At 36.1% G+C, this 18,868-nt stretch overlaps 1 protein-coding gene across 5 annotated transcripts; it reads left to right on the top strand.

The window, feature by feature from the left end:
- Positions 1 to 213: 213 nt before the first annotated feature.
- Positions 214 to 17,709, top strand: arl13b (ADP-ribosylation factor-like 13b). 5 transcript variants are annotated; one of them, XM_059328038.1, is made up of 10 exons: positions 216 to 797; positions 3,397 to 3,467; positions 4,260 to 4,509; positions 5,958 to 6,063; positions 7,391 to 7,593; positions 8,366 to 8,480; positions 9,455 to 9,587; positions 10,252 to 10,374; positions 13,412 to 13,480; positions 14,870 to 17,709. In XM_059328038.1, the coding sequence occupies exons 1-10, from the start codon at positions 739 to 741 to the stop codon at positions 14,944 to 14,946; spliced, it is 1,206 nt and encodes a 401-aa protein (XP_059184021.1). In that variant the 5' UTR covers positions 216 to 738; the 3' UTR covers positions 14,947 to 17,709. The 5 variants fall into 5 exon arrangements, with proteins under 5 accessions (XP_059184020.1, XP_059184021.1, XP_059184022.1 ...); XM_059328039.1 differs by having other exon boundaries at positions 217 to 797; positions 15,006 to 17,709; XM_059328040.1 differs by lacking the exon at positions 14,870 to 17,709 and adding an exon at positions 14,623 to 14,859 and having other exon boundaries at positions 217 to 797.
- The last annotated feature ends 1,159 nt before the right edge of the window (positions 17,710 to 18,868 follow it).

Here is an 18,868-nt window from a genome sequence, read left to right as displayed (position 1 = left end):
TATGTTACACTTTTGGTGAAGTTTTTTTGTGTTTCCTGCAAAACTTGAAAAAAATGAGCCAGGCGATTATTTTTACAGGGTGACGATAATAAAACAATCATAAGGTCATAAAATAAATATTATTACAGGTGTAGTTCAGCCAATCGTCCACGGGGGGCGCTCTTTCCATAAGCTCTCTCTGCATCTCTTGGGAACGACGCTGATTGGTTGATTACGGTAGATGACGTAAGCACGTCCGCAGCCTAGCAGCAGAACAGACGGCGTAAACAAAGCGGAGAGCTACAAGTGGGCTAACGCTAATTAACGTTAGCTCAAGCTTCGTGAGTAAAATACTTACAGTAGCTGAATTCGGTTACAATATGGACCCGTGTTTTATTTTATTAGTTAGTACTCCTTTCGTCCGCACGGTAACAGACTCACTCACATGCTGGGACTGACATTAAACGATTTGACAAGGTACCGTTATTGCTAGCTAGATTAGCTGTTGCTAACATTAGGTAACGGGACACGGATTTAGTATTTCAGAAAATGGGTGTTAACTGAAATAACATTACACATGATAACCACCACTTGATCAGCATCGCTGTTTACGCTGACGACTTTAAAAAAACTGCTATTGTTATCATGAGTTAGCTCGCTATGTTAGCCAATATAGGTTAAGAATCGATCAGCTGGCTGAAGTGGGTTGGATAGTGGCTGGATGACCACTTGATCTCAGTCATCTGGACTCTGACTGCGATGTTTAGCCTGATGGCGAACTGCTGCAACTGGCTGAAACGTTGGCGAGAGCCTGCAAGGTAAGTTTTATTAAGTTATTATTATGATGCCAAATGTTTCATTCCCCTCTCCTTATCATACAGCTCAAATCAGTGTGTTGCACTAGTTTGCAAAAGTGAACGACACCTGTTTGTAGTCACTGTTATACGACTGTTTTAATGTTTTAGGTCAAAGCAGTTCATTACAAGCCAGTTTGTTTGTTTTTTTACAGCATATTACAGTGACTGCAACCACTAACAGATCAGACAGATCTGTCTGTTTTGATTGTCATAGGGTGATTGTTTAATCATTATTATTAATACATGTTCTTGCTAATATGTTAGAAAATGCTGTTTTCAGCCTCTCAAATTAGGGAATGTCCTGATTTTTTCTGTTTCATACCAAATTGAAATGAATATTTGTGTTTTTTGCACTGGGAAAAAAATACATGTAAAGACATTACCTTGAACTTTAATGAAGTGGGTTGGACATCTGTTATTATTTTCTGTTTTTTTTCTGTGTTGTCCTCAACTTAAGAAATTCACAGCTGACTAACACGTCTATGATTTTGTTGACTAATTTGCTAGTTAATGTATTTGACAGATTTGTAAAACTGAGTTAGTGCAAAAACACTACTTTAAATCTTGTGATCATTAAAAAGCATTTAAAATATGACTAATGGACAACTAACCAATACAACCAGTTAGTCGACTAATCGAGCAGGAGCAGGCACCCCAACAGTTTAATTAACATTTTGCAGTACAAGGGGATGTAAATAATTTCCACTTTTCTTACATTTTAGCTATCTCGTACCATTAACAGCCAAAAATGCAAATAAAATACATTATTGGATCCTTAGAAACAGTATCAGCTGCACACTACAACATTTAGTCTTATAATGTTAAAGATCTTTTTGTTGTGTATGAAATGCTGCCTGTGTTTTATAATATTCTTAAAGGAATGTGCAAAATGGTTAATAACAAAGGCTTATTACAGGTATTAATGGAACTGAAACTATTTGTTGGTTGACTGTTAAGATGACAGAAACATAACAATTCATCTCTCTTTTTATTGCTTTTATGTGAAAAATGCTGTACAAAAATGTCCTTGCCTTGCTGATTATGTGGCATTTAGAACAAACAATCTATTAACCAGATTAATAAAGAAAATATTTGTTCTGTTATTGTTATGTATTTCAACAATTTTTCTTGAATTATAAGAGATACAGTGTCCCTGCTCTGCTTTTTATACCTTCTATGAACAGGCCTCCAGCCTGCAGTCTTTATTCGAAGTATTTTTTCGCCAAGCAAAGCTTTGGGACTGAATACAGAGCGTGTAAAACATTCTGACTGTAAAGCAGCGGGACCAGCAAAATGTAATTGCGAGTGCTTAGCTCACGTGGTGCTTGTGAGGCATCTGATCCTTCGGACTTAGCCAGAAATCCCCACCTAATCCTACAGCCAGGTCTGTTCCGTGGGTCTCTTCCTTTTGGCCTGTTGTAGCGGCGAGGACGCGGTTTATGGGTAAGCAGACAAAGGGTAGACAGCATCTCACCTTTTGGAGGTTTACAACAAGCCGCTGTCTAGATGAAGGCCGGTTGGCTTGAGAGGACAGTTAGATGGATAGTTCGGTTGATGTCTTTTCGGCGCAAGTGTCAAAGGTAAATATGCACGCTGGAGAGATAGACAGGCTGTGTTTATGTGTATGGTTGTGCTTTTTCTACAGCTCTTCTCTGGTCTCAGGTCTTTCCTTTGTTCTATATTTTGTGTTTGGTTTAGCTCCTACACAAGATTTAATCATAATATAAACTTAAAGATTTGCAAGATTGCAATTAGAGTAAGGCAAGGTGGTAATTGTTTTGCTTTTTCTATTACTGTGAGAGCCAAAGTGTGTTCATTTCTTTAACTTAGGACAGGGTTAGTTGAGGCTACATGCAGCCAGACTGTGTTATATCCTTTTTGAAGAAAAAAATTAGCAAATTATAGTCGAAATGTTGCATTGCTTTTTAGAAAAGTTGCACTAAGTTGCATATTTAAATTCCCTCCAGATGGTAACTTTGCAATAGTAAATAGCAACTTTCAATCCTCCCAGCTTACTGTCCAGGTGTGTGAATGCACACAAACTTGTTGGGGTGACTGTATCTGTGTTGCTTATCAGAATACACTATGCTTCAGTGTCTTTGTCTGTCTCAGAATGACAGATTAACAAAACATGAAAAAGAAATGAAGTCAGTACACAGCCCTAGTATAAATATTTAAATATATATGCAGTGTGAAGTTTGAAGGTAAACAGGACTAAGAAAAGTCAATTTGCCAATTCTAATCACATCCAAATATATTAACCATTAATACTATACTACCTGGAGTAAATAAACTGTATTTCTCTCTTGCTATGTTTGTATTAGCTGATCATGTGACTGTTGCTGACTCACTGAGCCTCTGCGTTGGTCATTCAGATTATAAATTGGCTTATGAACCCTCAAATGCATCATGAGACCTTGTGGCAGCTAATGCAGCTTCTTTAGCTCAGGTGCTGCACATTTGGATGCACGGCATCATGGGATGCGGTTTCTTCTGCCCCATATGTAGCTGACTGATAGTGATGTCTGTGTTCATGTGCATTCATTTTCTTCCCCAACAGGAAAGTGACTCTGGTTATGGTGGGACTGGATAACGCAGGGAAGACGGCTACAGTGCGAGGAATCCAAGGAGGTTAGGACTGTTTGCTGTAAATTTTAATAATGTACACTACTGGTCAAAAGTTTTAGAACACACCAACTTTTCCAGAATTTAATTGAAAATTATGCAGTTTAATGTCTCAGTGTACTCTGAAATTAATGCACATTTGCAACATTTAAAATTCTTTATTGAGCATGATAGTGTTTTGAAAGTAAAAAAAAGATTCAAAATCACATTTTATGTTGGACTAAAGGACTAAAAAAAGACACAAAATGACCAAAAAAAGACACAAAATGACCAAAAAAAGACACAAAATGACTTAAAAGACATGAGAAAAATTCAAAAATGGACAAAATTGCCCAAGACTCCATAGAGTTTAGTTGTTAACCCATTTCTTGTTCCCTGAAAAAGGCCTACTTGTATAATTCTGAAATGTACATTATTTTTCAGTTTTGGTTAAGCTTACCTTTTTTTATTTACCTCTGGCAGTTCACCACTTACCTTTGTACCCTTTCAAGCTGTTCATTTGACTTGAACTGCTTGAATTTCAATTAAAAACTGGAAAAATTGGGGTGTTCTAAAACTTTTGACCGGTAGTGTATATTTTGTGTTTTGCACATTTTTCTTGTTAAAAAAACATTGTAAATAATAGAAATGTTCTACATCTTGCCATGCCTCATTTACTCCTCTTTTTAATATTTATTATCATGTTTATTTCACAATAAACAGCTTTATAATTATGCCTTGCTGGTATTATATTGTATTTCCACTAACACGCTTATACAGTTTGCATGTTTTTTCTGACATGATTTGTGATTTTTACAGAGAATCCGCAGGATGTGGCTCCGACAGTGGGTTTTTCTAAAGTCGACCTGAAGCAGGGCAAGTTCGAGGTGACCATCTTCGACCTGGGTGGCGGCAAAAGAATCCGGGGCATCTGGAAGAACTATTACTCAGAGTCACATGGTGTGGTGTTTGTGGTGGACTCCAGTGACGTCCAGAGGATCCAGGAGACACGGGAGACCATGGCCGAGGTCCTCCAGCATCCACGCATTGCAGGAAAACCTGTACTAGTGTGAGTGTTGTGTGTGGGTTAAATTATTGCTGACTTGTGAAAGCACAGTGGGTAAGGATGGGTACCTTTCACATTTGAACCGATACCCGGTACCTGGGAATCGGTATCGGTACTCAACGGTGCCAATTTTCAGAACTTTTTCGTTTGTTTATTTGGTAATGAATGTAAATTTGTTTAATAATAAAATCTCAAAATTTTTCAATTCAACATATTTATTTCTCAAATATATATACAGTACAGGCCAAAAGTTTGGACACACCTTCTCATTCAATGCGTTTCCTTTATTTTCATGACTATTGACATTGTAAATTCATCAAAACTATTAATGAACACATGTGGAATTATGTACTTAACAAAAAAGTGTGAAATAACTGAAAACAACTTATATTCTAGTTAGCAAAGGGTGGCTACTTTGAGGAATCTAAAATACAAGACATGTTTTCAGTTATTTCACACTTTTTTTGTTAAGTACATAATTCCATATGTGTTCATTCATAGTTTTGATGCCTTCAGTGAGAATCTACAATGTAAATAGTCATGAAAATAAAGAAAAACGCATTGAATGAGAAGGTGTGTCCAAACTTTTGGCCTGTACTGTATATATTTTCTGAATGTTCAACATTATTTGTAAATACATGACAATATCTTCCTTCTTCGCACTCGGATAATAGGCATTCAAAGCAACTACCTGCAATGCAGATTTCAAACTGTTTTGAAACACGTTATGTTATTGCTGATTATACTAAAAGCTAGTGCGGTAAACAAGAGTTATCCATCTTTTTTCTTTACGCGCATAGGCTACTTAGTAATTAAAATATTTTACCTGATAAATTTAATTTATCCTTTAATTATCAAACACGACGTGAAGAACCTGTGTGTTGCTTGCCCGTAAATAGTGCGATCGTCAGCACGCTTGTTAATCAAAGAAATCAAATGAAAACAGGTTGAAATCAATGATCAGTTTAAAGGAAAGGCTGTTTCGGAACCGAAACATGGTACCGTTTGATTTTAAATGAATCAGTACTCGGTAGTACTGACGGAATTCGGTCGGTACCTATAAAAGTACCGAATTCGGTACCCATCCCCAACAGTGGGTGCTAAAAGTCCTTGGACCAACATATTGTTAAATACCTGCACTGTAGGTTTTATTTAGTGAGAAATCTGTTCGTCATTAATCAGGACACAAAGTCATGAAGAGTTGAAAGTACTTCTCCAGGTATGCAGATAGTTTTGTAATCAACAATCAGTGCTGTCATATTTCCATAAGATTTCCATACGATTTCCAGTCATTAATAACTCTGCAACTGTGCAAAGAGTTTGATAACTGTCTTTGCAGCCACTTTATTACTTTGTTGTCACAGGAGAGGGATCACAAAATCAATATTTATTTTTTTGAGCTTTTTATTCACATGAATCCATAACGTATTGTTATTCCTCTCTGCTTTCAGGCTCGCCAACAAACAAGACCATGAGGGAGCGCTGGCTGAAGCAGACATCATTGAGAACCTGTCGCTAGAGAAGCTTGTTAATGAGAACAAGTGTCTCTGTCAGATCGTAAGTGTTTTTGCACCTGTTGTGGAACTGCAGTTGAATGACATTAAGGGGATTTGGTTTCACCGGAATATAGAGAGGGAGTCAGGCTTAGTTTTAAAGAGCAGTTTATCTTTTTCTTTAACATACAGTCATGGAAAAAAATAGTAGACCACCTTTGTTTTCTTCACTTTATTGTTCATTTTAATGCCTGGTACAACTAAAGGTAGTTTTGTTTGGACAAATATAATGATAAGAACAAAAATAGCTTATAAGAGTTTAATTTAAGAGCTGATATCTAGACATTTTCCATGGTTTTCTTAGATTAGAGTATAATAAAACCAATGGTGGAAAGTAACTAAGTTCATTAACTCTTACTTTATAAGTGCTGTGCTTCAGTACAGTTTTGAGGTACTTGTACTTAACTTGAGTATTTCCCTTTTATGTAATTTATACTTCTACAGCTATAGTTACTTTTCAGGTCGAGATTTAACATTAAAAAAAATGATAGTAAAGTGGCATTTGTTTAAATTAAACCTCATAACAATATATTGATAGATAATGCATCCATAATAATAATAACCCAAAAATATATTTGGGATATACAGTCATGGAAAAAAATATTAGACCACCTTTGTTTTCTTCACTGTATTGTTCATTTTAATGCCTGGTACAACTAAAGGTAGTTTTGTTTGGACAAATATAATGATAAGAACAAAAATAGCTCATAAGAGTTTAATTTAAGAGCTGATATCTAGACATTTTCCATGGTTTTCTTAGATTAGAGTATAATAAAACCAATGGTTGAAAGTAACTAAGTACATTTTCTCAAGTATTGTACTTAAGTACAATTTTGAGGTACTTTACTTGAGTATTTCCCTTTTATGTGACTTTATACTTCTACTCTACTACAGCTTTAGTTACTTTTCAGGTCGAGATTTAACATAAAAAACATGATAGTAAAGTGACATTTGTTTAAGTTAAACTTCATAACAATATATTGATACATAATGCATCCATAATGATAATAACCCAAAATATATTTGGGATATACAGTCATGGAAAAAGTTATTAGACCATTGTTTTCTTCAAATTTCTAGATATCAGCTCTTAAATTAAACTCTTATGAGCTATTTTTGCTGTTATCATTATATTTGTCCAAACAAATGTACCTTTAGTTGTACCAGGCATTTAAATGAATGAGAAATTGAAGAAAAAGTGTGGTCTAATATTTTTTTCCATGGCTGCAGGACGGCTTAAGATATCCTGCAAATCCACACATGCATTAAAATCAAGTTTGTTATTTTTTAAGAGTTGTTATTGAGGTCCTATCTTTTCATTTCTGCCACAGGAGCCATGCTCTGCCGTTCTCGGCTATGGCAAAAAGGCCGACAAGTCCATCAGGAAGGGCCTGAAGTGGCTCCTCAACAACATTGCCAAAGACTACGAGGCCATTACTGAGCGCGTGCAGAAAGACACAGCGGAGCAGCGCGCTCAGGAGGAACAGGACAAGAAGGAGAGGGCGGAGAGAGTGAGGAGGATACGAGCCGAGAGGTGAGGACACGAACGATGGATGGAAGATGATACGTGCACTGTAAAAACAAATTAATAAACTAATCAAGGTTCAGCAATCAAACCTTTGTATCCTTTGATAGAAACAGTAGATTGTATTTGTTTAAAAAGAGAAAACTCCCTCTGTACCGAAGCCATAAATGTAATTAAACCTGACCTCTGACCAAGGTTATTATAGTTAACGAAAACTAACGACATAACGAAAACTAGAATTGAAAAAACATTTTCGTTAACTGAAATAAAAATAAAACGAGAGTTTTAAAAAACGATAACTAACTGGAACTGTATTGTGTGGTTACAAAACTAACTAAAATTATAGTGAAAATGTCCTTTGTTTTCGTCTTTGTCGACTTTTTTCATACGTAAACCTTTTTGATATGAAAGCTATTTCATCTATCTGGTTTTATGACTTAATAAACTTTTTGGAGCTGAGATGGATCCAACAAAAGAAATGAAGGCAACATTTATTGTGACTTTTTTTAATCTGGCACCTAACAAATACCCCATGATAAAAAAACGAACACTAAAACTAATAAAAACTAAACTAAAACTAAGCATTTTCCAAAAAATAAAAACTAATTAAAACTAGCAAACTCGATCTAAAAAATAATTTAAAAATTTGAAAACAAAAAACACAACGAAATTAAAACTAAAACTAATGAAAAATCAAAAACTATTATAACCTTGCCTCTGGCCAGTTTTCTGTCAAAGGAGGGGTGCATAATTATGCTGAAAAGTTCTTGTCTGTCCACAGAGAGCGGCAAGAGCGGGAAGAGGCAGAACGTGAAGGCAGGCAGATCCAAGAAGACGAGCCTGATGATGACAACATGCCCAGCCCCTTTCAACCAATCAGCAACGTGATCTCTGAGGTGTGTGACCACTTTGTACACACATTACGGGACGGTGTATTGACATGTTTGTGATTTTTTTTTTTTTGCCTTGTGCCTCACTGGGGACATATTTAGCTTTTTTTAAATTTTCTTAAACTATATGGTATAAATTTTGGCATGGGTCTTTTTTTTATTTGGGAAGATCTTCCTCAGCTTCTATAAGTCTAATATAAACCGTGTAGCCTGTGTAGATGCTACAGACCTTTATTATGATTTGAAACCACCATTTTTTAACCCACAACCTTCACATTATAACAGTTTTTTGACGATATTAAGCGTTAAATCTGGAGCCCTTCAAAATTCTATTTGTTTTTAACAAATGACGCACCTAAAATAAAAATACACTCATGGAAAAAATGATTAGACTACTTTTGTTTTCTTCATTTCCTTGCCTGGTACAACTAAAGATACATTTGTTTGAGCAAATATAAGACAGACATTTTCCATGGTTTTCTTGATAATGATTTTGGTTATTATCAAGAAAACCATGGTTAATTTCAGCTCTTAAATTAAACTCATATAAGCTATTTTTGTTGTTATCATTATATTTGTCCAAACAAATGTACCTTTAGTTGTACCAGGCTTTAAAATGAACAATACATTGAAGAAAACAAGGGTGGTCTAATAATTTTTCCATGACTGTACATCAAAAATGTTATCTATCACGTAAAAAAAAAAGTTTACCTAGTATTTAGTAAATACAATTTAACCGAATGTCTGCGTTTTACTAGTTCAGAAGTTGCATAAAGTCTAAATCTAAATATATTTGGACTGTTGGTTAAAAAAATAATATTCATGTTTAGTTTTGTGGCAGTTTGATGCAGATGTTTTTGTCCCTAAAAGACATCAGGGCATCTTTCCTTAAGTTGTACACAAAGGGGTTAAGAGCAGGAGCTGAACTTATTCCGAATAGTTCAGGAAGTGACACTTTTTGGCTTTTATGCTCTTTTCAGAACGACGACAAAGAAAAGGAGAGGAAGAGGCAAAGAGAGCAGCAGGAGGCCAGGACCAACAGCCCGAAGACAAGCGCTGATCAAGAGGAAGAGGAGGATGAAGACGACGAAGAGCCGGAAAATGCCAGTTCAGGTGAGGTTGAAACCACTTGAAACCACTTTCATTCTGAATCTCTTTTTGGGTTAGTTTATTCAGCCTTGTGGTCGGGAATAGCTTTCAGATGTGTGTCTGGTTGGCTGGATAACGCCCCGTGATTTGAATCACTTGGCAAATAGTTCAACAGTTTATTGAAAACTGTGCTTTCTGCCAAGAAAGTTATTAGAAGCTACGTAAAAACGACAGATGAAATTATTATCAGTGTAGATGTGAGGGCAGCAGGCGCCCTTTGAAGAGTCGCTCGGCTTTGCACCATATGAAGGAAAAATATCAGTCCTTGTAGATAAATCGAAAAGCAAGATATTAAATTTGTTTTCACTTTGAAAGCAAACGATTAAACAAACAGAGACTGCAACAAATATCCGTTTGAGATATTTAAAAATGTGTAAAAGATATTCAGTCACACGAAGCGACCGTCTGATGTGTTTCCTCAGCACTGATGTCTGATAAATAAACATAATTGCACATTAAGAAGGATGATTACATGATAAATTAAAGGATAAAAGGGATGGGAGTGGGAAACGGTTGCTAATTGCTCAAGTCTGGTGGTAAAAAGCTGAAGGGAGGAGCCACTTTTATGTGATTATTAAGCAGTTCAAACATCTGGATTCTTTTTTTCCACTCGTGTCTGTGCTGACAGTCACAACAGGCGAGCAGGACAAAAAGAAGACGAGGAAGCTGCACCTGAAGAGGAAACACAGAGTGGACCCGCTGAGGACGGAGGACGGGCCGGCAGAGAGCCCCACGCCTCCACCTCCTCCAGGTCAGTCCACCTCAATCTCTCTTTAGTTTGACTCACTTTCTTTTTTTTAAAAATTTTATCTTTTTTGAGGCTAACAGGTTTCATACAACATATACAGTACAGGCCAAAAGTTTGGACTAGGGCTGGGCGATATGGCCCTAAAAGAATATCGCGATATTGCAGGCTATTTTTGCGATAACGACATTCTTGACGATATTAGGAAATACTTAAAAAGATATAGAAAATATGATTTTTTTTTTAGTCTGTATAAATAATTAAAAATCTAAAATGTAGTTTGAAGTGCAAATCGCAACAGTTGCCAAATACAAAACAATTTCACTTGAGTATGAGCAAATAATAAAAATAACCGTTTAGGGGTTCTGGGGGGCATATTTTAATGGAATTTTGTAAAGGAGAAAAAAGGTTCTTGTATGTTTTATTTAAGGCATCTTATTTTGACAGTCTTGTAAATTCTGTGGTGGATTCTCTTAACACACCGTGCTCTTATTTTGAAAGCTGCATGTGTTTAGCGACAGGGAGTAAGTAGCTTTTTGTGATTAAAACAACTTTAACCACTACATCAAGAAGTAAGAACGTTGCCAATATCATGATATGCATTTTTTTTAACCATAAAAAAAATATACAATATATAATATACGATATTATTGTGAACGATACGATATGGCACACCCCTAGTTTGGACACACACCTTCTCATTCAATGCGTTTTTCTTTATTTTCATGACTATTTACATTGTAGATTCTCACTGAAGGCATCAAAACTATGAATGAACACATATGGAATTATATACTTAACAAAAAAGTGTGAAATAACTGAAAACATGTCTTGTATTTTAGATTCCTCAAAGTAGCCACCCTTTGCTTACTAGAATATAAGACATGTTTTCAGTTATTTCACACTTTTTTGTTAAGTACATAATTCCACATGTGTTCATTAATAGTTTTGATGAATCTACAATGTAAATAGTCATGAAAATAAAGGAAACGCATTGAATGAGAAGGTGTGTCCAAACTTTTGGCCTGTACTGTATATATTTAGATATTTTCCCTTCTTAAAAACAAAACAAAACATGATTTCTCTGAGATTTACAGGTTCCTGATACATAGGAAACACAAAGAAAAGGAAAAGAAAACTAAATCATAGAAAAGATAACCGTCAGGATTTTCATTCTGTATCCATAGTTATATATCAACATCAGTTTTCTTCCCAGGCCCAATTTTTTTACATTTTTATGTATTAACTTTAAGAACAGTTCGAATATAAGGAGTTTCTCTTTAATTCTCTGAAAGAAAATAAAGAAAGAAAAAGGGACATGCATATACATAGACAATTACAAAAACAAAATCTGATTTTAGGCCTATATGATCAACATACCCAGTCCATTTAGATAATTTCTAGAAAAATTGTCAGTCTGGATTTTGAGGGAGTAGGATAACTTTTCCATTGTATATATATCATCTAGCCATTCTCCTATTGTAGGTGGGTCTTTTTTAACCACCTTCTTGAAACTGCTTTTTTGCTTGCCACCAGGAGTATAAGTAGTTTCACTCACTTTCAAATAGCAGCCTAATCTAACTGTTTAAAAGTCACTCGTAGTCGTATCGGAGCTGTGTTAAGTTACTGCTCATGCATATATTTCCCGCTGCTTCCGCTTCTCATTAAAATGTTCCTCTAATGAACCAGCTGGAGTCTTTGGAAGCCCTTTTTCTGCCTGTAAAAGAAAAAAAATAACATGAAAACGTAGCCCTGTGATAGATCCTGTATGTCTTGATAATGACAAACTTTCTCTAAATTATGATTTAGTATCTCTAGTAACTCTAGAATGAACCTGGACCTATTTTGTGTTGATTTTGCACCAATGTGACTATGCAAATGTATCCAACAACATTATTTTACATTATATGTACAATGTATTACTGCTTTTCAGCTATCTGCAGGTTTTCTTTTTTACTCTCCACTATGCTGGACAAACAACTTGATGATGACACCATTTCTAAATCATCCAAAGCATCATTTCCTGCATTATACTGTACGTTCTGTTAAAAAAAAAACCCAGCATATAGCTGCATATCGGACAACATATACAGGTGCATCTCAATAAATTAGAAAATCAGAGAAAAGTTTATTTATGTCAGTAATTAAATTCCAAAAGTGGAAATAACACATTATATAGATCCATTACACACAGAATGAAACATTTCATGCCTTAATGTATTTATTTTTTTCTAATTATAATGATTATAGCTTACATTTAACAAGTATGTTTAATATGGAAATGTTGACCTCTGAAAAGTATGTTCATCTATATGACTCAATACTTGGTTGGGGCTATTTAACTTGGTATGATGTAGTTGGTTGCATTATATCCACAATTGGCCATTATCAGCAGATAAAACAGATATTGCTCTATATGATAAAGTCATAACATCAAAACTAGTTGGTGTCTAAAAAAATAACGAGAAGCCCTCAAAATATTGACTTATCAAATCAGACTTTCATCAAATGATGGGAAAGTTTCATGAAAATAATGAGAAACTTTATCAAAAAAAATGAGAAAAATAATGACATTGTACCTATAAAAAAAAAAAAAGAAGAGAAACTCTCAAAAGTAATTATCTTGAAATGGGCCTGTATAGGAGGCTTTTATTGTGAAAAAGCTGTAGGAAAGACAATGTTTTTGTCACTCAGTTAAAAGAATTTGTGATTCCTCAATAAATATTGTTCTACACAGCCAGATATGGGCACCTTTGGCACTATTTGGTCAGCAGATCAGTTTTAAATCTTGCTTGAGGAGAAGTAATGTACGTATTAATACTTATTTGATACAATTTAGTGAGCTTTCTGTCCAGCAAATACCACAGTGTCACTGTCTAGCTGTAGATTGTTTAATGCTCTGTACTGTTTTATTGCTAATCCTTCTGAACAACTTCAAGTCTGTAAAGGATTCAGATGAACCAGATTCTGCCGGAGCATCCTTTCCAACTTTCTCTTTTAGGATTTGTCCTGATTATTGTGTATTTATTTTGTTTTTTTTTAGTGGGATGGGCCACACCTAAAGTTTCTAGGCTGCCAAAACTAGAACCACTCGGGGACACGAGACATTCTGGTAATGATGCCTGTGAAGTTCGGTCGTTACTCATCCTTCACTATTTAATTTCATGCATTACTTCTTTTTTTGTTATACTACCAAATCAGCCATTTACTCTCTTATTAACATGGTCTTTGTGTGGATTAACTTATTGACTAACTCTGTATGGCTGCAAATCAGTGTTTCCTCTATGCAGTACCCACATAAGTGGCCTTGTATTTCACTGCAATATATCCCGCACCTCTCTGGAAACAGCACACTCATGGCCCAAAGAAGTGAAAAATATATTTTTTTAAATTGGAAAAAACCTTCTCTTGTCTGCTCCTCTCTGCTCTGTGTAAACAGCCTGCAGTTTGCAAGTTTGCCTGTTTTTTGCCACGTGACTGAGTCATTCGGAGCTTGCAGGAGCACAACATTTAATGCTTTTAACAGGATCTGGTTAGTGCATACAGTTTATTTTCGCTGAAATTTTAAATGAAACATGTAGAATAAAGTGATTTCAATGAAATATCACTATTTTAAGCTTAAATTTGCTTGCTTTTCCTTGCGGGAGTTCATCACACATGACTTCACCAAGGATTAAGATAAATCTGACAGTATTTCTTTTTTTCCAAAATATTTTTATTGAAAAATACAATAAAAAATGTCCAATTACAGGAATACAATTATCCTTTTCTTATTTTTTATACATATATGTACATGTAAACAGTCACATATACACATACACAAACGAAAATGAACAAAAACACTGATAGAATTGTAGAAGAAAAATACTTAAATTAGATTACAGAGTGCAATCTGACAGTATTTCTGACAGTTTTGACACTTTCTGGCTATGATAGCTGTACATGGTGTAATTTTGGCAATAATAAAAAACCTTTCAAAACAGAGTTGTGGAGATCGGTTCTGGCACTGAAGTTTTATTATTTCTTCTTCTGCAGCTGTCATATAAAACGAAAAATACTTCCAAAGTAGTAGCAGTGTTTTAGTTTTTTCCGGGGAGATAGTCTGGTGGATTTGTGTGTGTCGCAGCAGCAGTAGTGGTGAATTACTCAATGTGGTGGTACAGAGGAAACACTGACTGGCTTACGATGTGCGCTGACTGTTAATTAGTGTCCCAGACCCACATCACTGTCTTCTCTTCTCCTGCATCTCACCAGGCGTATGTTGAATGTGTGTGGATCCTTCATGGTGGCAGACATCTCTATCAACTCAAAGGCTTGTCTGTCTATTCATCCACATTTCACCCCCAAGTCTACGTCCCATCTAACTCTCGCTGTTCGCCGACGTGGCTAATTCTCTTTTTGCTTGTCGTAGATAGAAATCTAATTGACAGTATTTTTATTTCAGGACTCGATGGATGTAGTTTACTAACGTAGTCGAACCTTTCTCCCATCCCCTCCACAGAGTTTTACAAGAAGCCTCTCCCGCCTCTCGCGAACAGGCCGCGGCCTAACGGCGACGCTCATGACATCATTTTTTAACCTCCTTTACTGGTTGAGGTCCTCCAATCACGGCTCTCCCCTTTGCTTTGTGTCTCAAGCGAGCGGTGTGTAGACACCGCGGCAGACAGGCGACTTCAGACGCCGGAGCCGGTGAACGCCGACATGTGACAGACACAGGAAAAACACAGGAGCATCATGGGAAATGCAGTCCTGCTCTGAAGCTGGTTCATGGTTTCACATGTTCAGTGTGAACCTGCCTGAAATGATTTTATGTCCCAAAAGCACGTTTGGTGCTGAACTCTTTTCGCGACTGTAGACTGAAACCTTTTCTTATTGTTTATACCAGTGTTAGACGGTTTGGACTCACTTTGTCCAACTGGCTTTTAATTGACAAAGAATGTAAATATGTCCGCTATAACCTTATATATGTTTATGTCTGTTACTGAAAAACTGATTTGTATACATGCCGCCATTAAAAATGACCATATTTCGTTGATTTATTTTTGCACCTGCGGTTTTGTAGTGAAAAAAAAAGGTGTGTACGATATCTTGGAGGTCTTAAGTGGCTTTTTACAGCTGAGTGCTTTAAATAAAATCTTTATAAAGTCAGAAACATTTCCCTTTTTACTACAAAGCTGAAACGAGGGGAACTGTGGAAGTGATTTGCTACACTACACTGTACTTTACATGTCGAAAATGTTACACTACATTGTTGTTGGTAATTGACCTTTTGCTAAGCCCCTCCCACACAACGGCAATAGCCAAGTCCAACATCAGTAACTAACTATGCCTGTCAAGCTTTCAGTGTTCTGTATAACCCTATCACTTATATGGTAACGTTGAGATTAGAGGTTGGGTCCTAGTTTGTTCTCTCCTTGTCCTGGTGATCGGCACATCTGGGTGATGCTGTTAACTGTGCGTAAAGATGTTGGATGTGTTTCATTTAATGTAATGTTACCCTGCAGTCGTGGAGCATTGCTGACACACTGTCCTTGTCTATGGTGCTGAAAGCTTCACGAGTTATGGCTTATATGCTGCCGTTTTGTAGAAAATGACAAAGGCCATGGATGTTTTTTGGTCAATTATTGAGTTAATATATTGTTATTTTAGCGGCATAGAAGTTTTTTCTCTGTGGCTTGTAGATTTATAACCACTTGAATGGCAAGCCTTTTGTGTAAACAACCTCCCATGTCCTATTTAGAAATTTACAAGTTCCATTTAAAAGCAGTACACACCACTCTCTCTGTATTGGTTGTAGCTGACCGGAAACCCAATTTCATGTGTCTGCAATAGTGTGACAGGTTTAACCAGTGACCCTGCTAACTGGCGACTTTGTCAAGATTGTACAAAGTCTTCAATCTGATTTCAAAGAAAGGAATATGCTTAATTTTAAATGTACACCATGAAAAATTGTACAATCTCGTGTGTCTCGTGGTGTATCACACCAGACAGACTGGACCTTGAAAGTGCTTTAAAGGCGCTCAACTTTTACTCTCGCTGTACGAACCCTGCCTTCACCAAATGAGTCTGTGGTCGCAGTACTTACAATAGCTGTCAAAAAAAAAAGGAAAAGAAAATATGCTGTTCTCTTTGCTTAGTTTTTTATTTCACCAAGTAAGGATCGCCTGAGAATGCATATGTAACCTTGAATAGCTTTAAACACTAAAACGCCAAAAGCTTTTTTCAACAGTTAACAGGGTCACAACTTTAACTGTAACAATGGCTTGCAAGCTTATGCTAATCTTAGCACATGTTGCCAATGGCATCCGGCTGAAAGTTTCTAACACTCTGGAGTCATAACACAATATTTGCTTTCTAAAAACTGTATATTGACCTACCCTGCTGTAAAAACATTGGCATCCTTGTATATGTTTGTTGTCAAAGTGAATTTTTATGACGTGGAAAGCCTGACTACTAATTTTAATGTCCTCTTCATTCACAAAGATGACATATTACGTGAATGTATCTCTCAAATGCATATTGCAGTGCTTTTTGTCCTTTTCTCTCTGATATTTCAAACTAATATTATAAATTGGCAAACATTTCCTGTGTGAAAGCTTGACAGGTATAGCAACGGCTACCAATGTGGGGCTGCACTTAGCAAAGGGTCAGTTGTTCAATTTTAAATATTGTAAAGTTTTTACGGCCAGGAAAAGATGAGTTAAATCTGTAATAGGGAATATTTTCTGTCTCCTGCCAGCAGCATCATAAATGATCTTTTTATTTATTGTTAAATATGTAAACATATGAAAATATATGTCTTTATTTGTCTACAGGGCTACAGATTTTTTTTTACGCATTCTGCTGTTTACACTGTGTACGTGTTTTTTAAGTGATATTTCTCTCGGGGCACGACTCACACTCGCTGCCTCTCCGGTGGCCCTGAGGTGCCAGCCAGCGCTGCTGTTGTTGTTCCTCCAGCTTTTTCCATTCTTTTGCACCCATTTTCACTTTGAAAACAGCTAAAATTGCATCTCAAAAAGCACAAACACACATGTGGAGACTTGGAACACAACATTGCCCCAGTTTAGTTCCTGTGAGTTGGAAGAGTTTGCAGTGGGACGATGAGGGAGGAGAAAATATCATTACACGAACACCTGGAACAGCCAATACTGGGTCACAACACATGAGAATATGTGTAGCAAAAGAACACCACGAAATATCACTTTAAAACTACAATGTTGTATCTCAATTCTACAGTACGGCACTCACTCTCTTGTTAATGAGCTAGATGTTTGAAAAAATATTTTTTCTACCCAGTTTGAATTTTATAACCGCACAATAAAAGATGTTTTAAATATATTCTTGACTGATCAGAATCTGTGTTTGTTTGCAGTACGTCTACATAACGAGCAGCTGCTACTAGATTGGAAATGTCGTGTTTGTTGTCCTGTTTTATTTTTGGCTCAACGTGAACATCGATTGGTTCATCACCCAGCACCTGCTCAGTATACACCTGTGTCAGTTTGTCACCGCTGATGTTTATTCAGTATTTCTGCTCCTGGCTCGCACACAGTTACTGTAATATCAGGATCTCTAGATTGTAGTTATGATACGGCACTGCACAGAATTTTTAAAAAGCTCATAGTGAGAAGAGAGTTTTTTTGGGAAGTTATAAGGTGAATTAAATAGACAATATGTACTGGGAACTAACAGCATGTATGGAGACACTACAGGTGAAATGGGTGAAAAAAATATTACCATGAAACGTTTTTGTAGTATAATTTGTCACTCCACAAATCTTAAAATACCAAGAAAGTCCATGTTTTTAGGAATAAAATGTTCTATAAGTCAGGATACTTGCAAAGAATTTAGAACATAGAAGAGAGTTCACTCCTCTCTCTTTTCAGTAAGTTTATTAAAAAATTCTGTCTATTTGAGTATCCTGGTGTGCACTGGAACTTTGACTTTCTGATTTACTCTGCAGACTACCCTGCACCAGTTTAGCACCCAGGGGAGAAGCACTGCTGTGTACAGAGCAGGGGTTTTTCAACATTTTTTTTGACAGGTTGTCTGAAATTTTATATATAATATAAAAAAGAATCAGTATCTCATGCATACGTTTGGTGAATTTAAGAGAAAACTACAGACACGAATAGATGAAGTAAAAAAAAAAACTACATTTGTATTGACTAGCAAAGCAAAATAGACCTCCAAGTACATGAAATGTTTGTAATGTTCCACCTCAAACTTTTCTATTTGAGCAAAATCCCACCCCTGAATTATTGTCAGGAGGAATTTGACATGTGCTTTGAGTTTTTAATTCAAAGCTATGCAATAGCATGACGTTAGCTTTTTACTTCTGTCGACTGCATTAGAGCTCCAAACATGATAAAAGTGGTGTTCATTTGTGAAGATTATTATACTGAACAAAACACATCAGCATCAGAAACGTGTTTGACACAGAGCTTATTTTCTGCCATGATCCAAAATCCAATGCAAAAATCCCATAGGAGAATTC

This window comes from Centropristis striata, chromosome 24, assembly GCF_030273125.1.
Source record: "Centropristis striata isolate RG_2023a ecotype Rhode Island chromosome 24, C.striata_1.0, whole genome shotgun sequence".
In the NCBI taxonomy this organism is placed as follows: Eukaryota; Metazoa; Chordata; class Actinopteri; order Perciformes; family Serranidae; genus Centropristis; species Centropristis striata.
Note: the sequence above shows the minus strand (reverse complement) of the source record. Positions and strands in the feature narration are given on the sequence as shown.